Genomic DNA, 7,375 nt, shown 5'->3' on the forward strand with positions numbered 1-7,375 from the left:
TATGTTCTTCGTCGTTGTCTTATCAGAGTGCTGCAGTCTGACGTGCATTTCATCCATGCAGAGAAGAGGTTGAAGAAAAGAAAAAAAAAGAAAAAGAAAAAAGAAGTTTGAATATGTGAAAAAAAATTGACAAAAATCAAATATTGACCTAGATGGCATAGAAATTCTGTTTTAGAAAAATCTTAGTAGAGCATTGTTAACCCTAAACGACACAATTATTTTTTCAGTAATATGTTTGTTTTGTTTATTTTTTAAAATTTTAATTAAAAATAAAAAATTTATAATACTAACATAAAAATACAATTAATAAATAGAACCAATAATATGCACTTCCGGACTTGTTCTTCAAACAAGTAAGAATTTCTCTTAATTAACGACAATGGTACACACAAACATACACATGACATATCTTTGATTTGAATTTGAAAAACACGGCAGCGAACAGTGACGCTGTCCTCCACGTGGCACTCACCCACCAGTCACGACGCGCACTGCGCATCCGCTCACCCCACCACACCACAACCCAACCCGCTCTTTTTTGTCCTCAGTGACTCTCACTCCAAAGTCCTCCTCTCTCTCTCTCTCTCTCTCTCTCTCTCTCCAGAACCTTCCTTCAATCCACCATGCTCTGCTCCGCTCCGACCGCGAAGTCCGGTTCAACATGGCTCGACCGCCTCCGGTCCAGCAAAGGCATCCCCACCGGCGATGGCCTTGACCTCGATTCTTTCCTCCTCACCGCAGCTCACCACTCCCCTCGTTCACTCCAGGCCCGGTCCGATACCATCCCGGCCCGACCCCGGCCCACCGAGGCCCATCACGAGCCACCAAGCATGACCGCCGTCCTCGCCGAGCTCTTCAACATGGGCGCCACCCTCACCCGAACCCTACCCTCCAAAAAATGCCCCAGGAAGCAAACCCACCCGAAATTCTTCCTCGCCAATTCTTCCCCAACAACCACCGCCGCCGCCACAACCACTACAGCCGCCGCCACCGCTGTCCGCGCCACCAATTCCCTCAGGGCTAACGTGGCAGCGGAAGAAGTAGCAGTAATAGAAGAAGAAGCGTTGGACCGCGGTGACGACGAAGATAACGAGTTGATGAAGGGTTTCACGAAGAGCGAGGTTACCATGATTGACACGAGCTTCCCTGGTTGGAAGGTGGACAAGTTGGTGTTCAGGAAAAACAATATTTGGAAAGTGAGGGAGAGAAAGCACAAGTCAAAATTTTTTACTAAGAAGAAGAAGAAAACCTCTGATGTTAATGGAATTGGGAGCTCCAAGTAAGATATCGTATGTATGGCCTTTTGCTTCCATGTTTTCTTGGTTAATTGTGTTTATGGTAGCATCTGCACCGTTATTGCATGCTGGGAAATTCATGGTAGCTTTATATTTTATGTTGGTTTTGGCTGATTGATGCATTTCTTATGCATAAGTTGTAGTGTTGGGAGTTCAGACTTCAGAGTGATGTTCTCTGTGTCTTTATTTAATTGCTTCTTATGATTTCAGTTTGCCATTAGGAGAAGGGTTTAACTTTTAGTTAACTACTTGGATTTGAGTGAAAAATAAGGTTGCACCTTCGAGTTAAATATGGAGAAATCTTGTAGTTTCTCTTGCTCGTTTGTTATGATTTCATGCGATCTTATAATTCTCTTAAGCTGGGTTTGCAATCTTGCTCATAAAAGTTTCCTCTATAAGCTGAGTTCTGTTTGTTGAATTGTGCCTTAAAAGGTTCTTACTAAGTGAACGCCGTAGAAATGTAAGTGTTAACAGCTAAGACAGAATTATAATATATCTAACTGCAGATTCCTGCATTGAATTCCTCTTGATATAACTATTTATAGTGTAATCTTTGTTGAATACCAATTTAAGTAGCATGTATTGCATCAATTGTGTTCTATTTTATGTGACCTTTGGATGCTGTTAGTGCTGAAATTGGTAAATTGTGCTTGGTTTGGCAAATATTTATTACAGCTAATGGATACCAATCAAACTCGATCCTATCTTCTAAGAGCTTTCCATGTGAAAACATGTGATGTTAGATAAAAGGCTTAAGAGTCTTGTATTTTGGGTCAGAGTGCTTGTTGTAGGGCCAGCATGTTGAGCATTTTGTACTTCTGCTGTTCCTTTGGTTAAGAGAACATGTAATATAAGTGAGGGGGCGAATCTAATTTAAATAAATAGAGAAAGTGCCACTACTGGTTTATGAAGTGATCATGGCCTCCTAATCACCTTTTTGTTCAAGGTTGGCATGGGAATATGCAATTACTTGCTTTTGTTGTCCTCTCTTTCAAATGAATGTGATGATAATTCCTTCAAATATGTTTCAACTGTGTTGGTTGAGAAGAGAGAACACAACCTGACAACCATATGTAAAATGAGAACAAAGTGGGCGAAGAAAAGGAAGAAATTAGGAGACTCTGTTATGCATGTGCTTCTTTCTTGCATTGAAGATAAAGCTTTTTAGCTGATAAGTTTTTATTTTTATTTTTGTTTCCTATCAATTTTGGCTGTTAATTATTAATTTTAGAGTAATGATATTCCCATTCACGTCTCACTCTTTCCTTAAAAGCTGTTCTATATTTCATATTTGCCTAAACCTCTGTTAAAACTTTTTCAATGTGAGTTTATTCGTGTTATTCATTGATCATACCCACTATGAAATAATAATTATCCTTAATATTAATCATTCATTGTTTCTTCTCATTGGAATTTCTTAGTCAATAATATTGTCAAATAAGTTATGACACCCATTGAATATTGCAATGAACCAGCTTGAACTATGCATGCATATCAACAAATGTTATCTGCTGTATACCATTCTGAATACTGTCACATGATTTTACATTACATGATTATGTTCTTGGTTGCAGATTGGTTGAGTATATCTTTTCTGTCCCTTTCAGCATTCTGAGAAAATTTGTCATAACTCATGTTTATTTATCCTTCAGTGTTTAATATCAAGCTATATTTCTGTTAATAATTGCTATCTATTTGTGTTTTTCTATTGAGGGGTTGCCTTGATAACAGACTTTGTAGGTTTCATATCAATGGTATCCTTAATATTGACTTCTACACGACACTAGTGACAAGCTATAACACTTTTCCTATTCATATTATTTGTGTTTTTAACCCCTTACTTTTTTATGTGATTGTTTTACCAAACCATGTTGCTTTACAGATACTGATGCAAGTATTTAACATGAGGAACTTAAATGTATGAAAATAATCCAATGATATATATTTAATTGAAGTTATTGATGTAAAGTAATGCTAAAGTCTATAGCATTAGATTATCTTAGTGCATGAAACATCAAACTTGTTGTGGCGCATCATAGCATTGTCCATTACATGCTATGCCTTTTCCTTTTCGAAATAATTTGCAATAATCCCATCAGGATAACATTATATTTCAGCCATCGTTCTTATTTCTTTTGCTTCCATGTTCAGGGACAACGCAGTCAACATGAAACGAGAGAAGCCTATGAAAGACTCCCAAGGATATATTGCACATCATCTCTAAAAGAGGCAAGTGCACTTACTTGTGGTTTCTGATTTTTTTTTAATTTTCTTCTTGAATTTCAATGATTTATTTAAGCTATTTTGGTAGGAAAATTTTGAAGAGTAGGGAGTGGAACATTGACTGCAAATTTTACCATCATGCCTTGCAGGTTTCTGGAAAAATTAAGAAAGGAAAAACAAGTCTCTGATTTTAATAAATGACATTCCTTCTTAAAATAACAAAGGAAGCCGAACAAAGGTTAACAAATTTCAAGTTGGCTGCTGTAGGCTGCTTCTTTTTTGTGCTATTTCATTGATGAAGGCGCTACCGGTCTTCTATTAGCAATCATGAATGTATAAACAACTTTGTTTCCTCATGAAGAGAATTGCTTGGTGGTTTGACTGTTTGGTCCAAATTGAGGTTCTAATGCAACCTTGTAATTTGTAAATGTTTCTTATATTTCCCTCTAACTTGCAACATTCTTTCTTCAATACATATGCAATCTTCTCTTCTTTTCCCTTTCTTTGTTATTCAGATCTTTTATTGTCTCAGATTGAAGCTCATATCTTGGGATAACACTTGTAAATTTTTTAGATTTTTGCTAAACATTTTAAGGATGGGTTTAAATGACAAATATAAAGGTTTTCGTTTCTCCAGTCTCTCTTTAGGTAGTCTTATACTGCATGTTATTGATGGGTCATGGGTGTTCCCTCCCATAATGGTCGATCTTAGATTGTCAAATTTTGGGGACTTCTCTTTCAGATCTTATTTAAATGTGTAATGCCTAATTGAAGGGTTAATAGTCAAATTAGTTCTTAGAAGATAATACATTTTTCAAATTCATTCCTGAAAGATTTTTTTAATCAAATTGGTCCTTCAAAAATTATGAATTAATCGGATTTGTCCTTCGTCACTCCATTAACAATTTTCTTCAAAGATTGATGTTGTAAAACATTAATTGATAATATATATAATACTTGATATGTCTAATTGAATATTGACCAAATATGTTTATGAAAATTTATTTAGTCATTTTTTTTCAATTATAAAAATTCTATTCCCAAATAACCTAGTGCTAAATTGATAGATTTTTGGAAACATATTTAGTCAACGTTTAATTAAACATGTTATGTGTCACATGTAAGCTATCAGATAACATTTTATATCACTAATCATTGATGAAAATTGTGAGTAGAATAACTGAATGACAGATATGATTAATTCTAATATTTGAATAACCAATTTATTTGAAAAAATCTTTCAAGAACGAATCTAAAAAATGCCATATCTTTCAAGAACTAATTTAACTATTAACTCTTTAATTGAATATTAGTCCATCGTCGAACTTTTATAATATGTATATTGGTACTATTTTGGATTTTTTAAAATTAAAAAATATAATAAATAACAATTCGGTAATATCAATTCAAATTCTCTCACATGTATGTAAAATATGAAAATTTCTAAATATTTTTAAAAATTACAAATATTAATCTAATATTTAAAAAATATAGTCCACATCGTTTACATAGAAAGATTACTTTTGTATGCTTTCATAATAGACTTTTAATGTAAATCTCTTCAACATAAAGTTGTCTTCAATGTAAAGCTTCCTTCTTCGTTCTTCTTCAACGTAAAGCTTCTTTGTTCTTCTCTGATTTCTCTTCAAATTTTCATTTTCTACTTCGTTTTCATTGTATTTCTCTTCTGATTTCTTCTCTTTCTCTTCAGATTTCAATCTAGATTTGATTAGTGCATTATTCTTCTGGATCAAAACAATGAATGATTCAAGTTCAAATCAGTTGAATAAGAGCAATTTGAATTATTCTTGTAAATCGAATCAAGTTGATGAGGTTTGGATCGGTCTTTATTTTATCTAGTTTCATTCAGAGCTGGGCAAAAAAAATCCAAATATTGGATTTTAAATCAAATCCAAACCAAACAATTAAAAAAAATCTAGTTTTAAATAAAAAAAATCCAAACCAAATTGGATCTCTTTTATAGTTTAGATTTTTAATCCAAACCATTTAAACAGTTTAAATCCATATCCAAATCCATATCCAAATTAAAATCAAAATTGAAAAAAACCCTAATCTAAGACTGAATTGGTGAAAAAAAAATCCTAATCCAAATTTATACGGTTTTTTTTTTTTGGGGGACAATTTTGTTGAAAACTGAAACTTTGGGTGGCCAAAATGCTGATTTTCTCAAAATATTAATTGTATTGTATGTGTTTATTCTTATTTGATCAATTCGACATATATTTGACCGAGTTTGAACTATTTTTGCTGTTTTGGCATCTCTTTTTTGACTTAGTTCTTTTTGCTTGTCTTCTAATTTTGTTATGTGTTTAATATGATGTTAAATGTCTATTTTCTGGTTGCATGATTATCTCCTTTGCCTTCATTCTATGAACTTTTTCTGATATTATTTATTAACAATTTTTTTTGGCCTTGACCAATTGCATGCACAACTAATGATATTTGGTATTATTTAAGAGGAGATTATTGTTTTTGGTACCTGTATCACTAAAAAGATTTTAAAAAATAATCGTGTATGTGAAGTTGAAAATGAGTAACATTGTTTTCATAGTAGCATGCTTGTCCATTAATAAGATTAAATGTTATATATATTAGCTATTGTCATTAGATTTATAAAGAACCAAATTCTAGTTGTAATGAACCTATACACTTTAAAATGACTTTAGTATTAATTTTACTTTTAAAAAAATTATGGTTTAAAAATTGAATTTCTAAAAATTGGTTTTAAAAGTGGATTTTTTGTTAAAATATCTGGTTTGGAAATTAGATTTTTAAAAACTAGTTTTAAAATTGGATTTTTAGTTGAAGAAACTGGTTTTAAAACTGGATTTTCAAAAATTGGTTTTAAAACTGAATTTTTGGTTAAAAAATCTGGTTTTAAAACTGAATTTAAAAAAAAATTCAGATTTTAGATTTGGATTTTAAAAAAAAACCGGATTTAAAATCGGTTTTATACGTAAAACTGGATTTAAAACCGGTTTGTAAGTAAAACTGGATTTAAATTCTAAAACTAGTTTAAAATTGGTTTTTGTTTTTTCAAACCGGTTTAGAACCGGTTTCTCTCTTCAATCCAGTTCTGGTTTAGTTTCATGAACCATAAAACTAGTTCTGAAATGGATCCAGTTTGGATTTATAAAAATCCAAACCATGCCCACCCCTAGTTTCATTCTTCAACAATTTTGAATTGAGTGGAATGGAATGCAATTGAATAAAGTGATAATGAATATTTTCATTTTTCATTGCTAAAACCAGTGTTATTTATGAACATATTTTTTGGTTCATTTAGTATTATATAATAGTTTTGTTTTGATAATATTTTTGGTTCATTCTAGAATGCAGGAGTTTCTGAATTTGAATTCATATAATGGACACTTTTCGGTTCATTTATTACACAATGGTCTTGTTATGATAGTATTTCAGTTCATTCGTCAACAATTTTGAATTGAATGGAATAGAATGCAATTGAATAAAGTGATAATGAATAATTTCGTCTTTCTTTGCTAAAATCAGCATTGTTTATGAATTTGAATTTGGATAGAATGCATAAGTTTCTGAATTTATACAATGCACATGTTTCAGTTCATTGGTTATTACACAATGGTCTTATTATGACAATATTTTGATTCATTTTACAGTCCAGGTGTGTTGTCGATAAACAATTTATCCCAAAAGTTGGATGACTTTCAAGACACTCGGAGAAGCTCAAAAGTTCTACAAAGATTATTCCAAACTTGCTGATTTTTCTATGAAAATAAGTAACACCACTCGGAAGGGAGATGAAATTAAGAATCAATTAATTACATGTAGTAAAGAGGGGAAGTGGATATCCAAGATAT

The 7,375-nt window shown here is 32.4% G+C and overlaps 1 protein-coding gene across 3 annotated transcripts; it reads left to right on the forward strand.

Moving 5' to 3' along the window:
• The first annotated feature begins 368 nt into the window (after positions 1-368).
• Positions 369-4,148, forward strand: LOC107623810 (fantom protein). 3 transcript variants are annotated; one of them, XR_001616640.3, is made up of 3 exons: positions 369-1,289; positions 3,447-3,524; positions 3,668-4,148. XR_001616640.3 is itself a non-coding variant. In XM_016326185.3 (3 exons), exons 1-2 carry the CDS (start codon positions 624-626, stop codon positions 3,517-3,519), a joined length of 729 nt encoding a protein of 242 aa, XP_016181671.1. In that variant the 5' UTR covers positions 401-623; the 3' UTR covers positions 3,520-3,524; positions 3,668-4,148. The 3 variants fall into 3 exon arrangements, 1 of the variants encoding a protein (XP_016181671.1); XM_016326185.3 differs by having other exon boundaries at positions 401-1,279; XR_002355041.2 differs by having other exon boundaries at positions 480-1,293.
• Positions 4,149-7,375: the final 3,227 nt, after the last annotated feature.

The sequence above is a fragment of the Arachis ipaensis genome, chromosome B10 (assembly GCF_059453495.1).
Source record: "Arachis ipaensis isolate K30076 ecotype BB chromosome B10, ASM5945349v1, whole genome shotgun sequence".
Taxonomy (NCBI): Eukaryota; Viridiplantae; Streptophyta; class Magnoliopsida; order Fabales; family Fabaceae; genus Arachis; species Arachis ipaensis.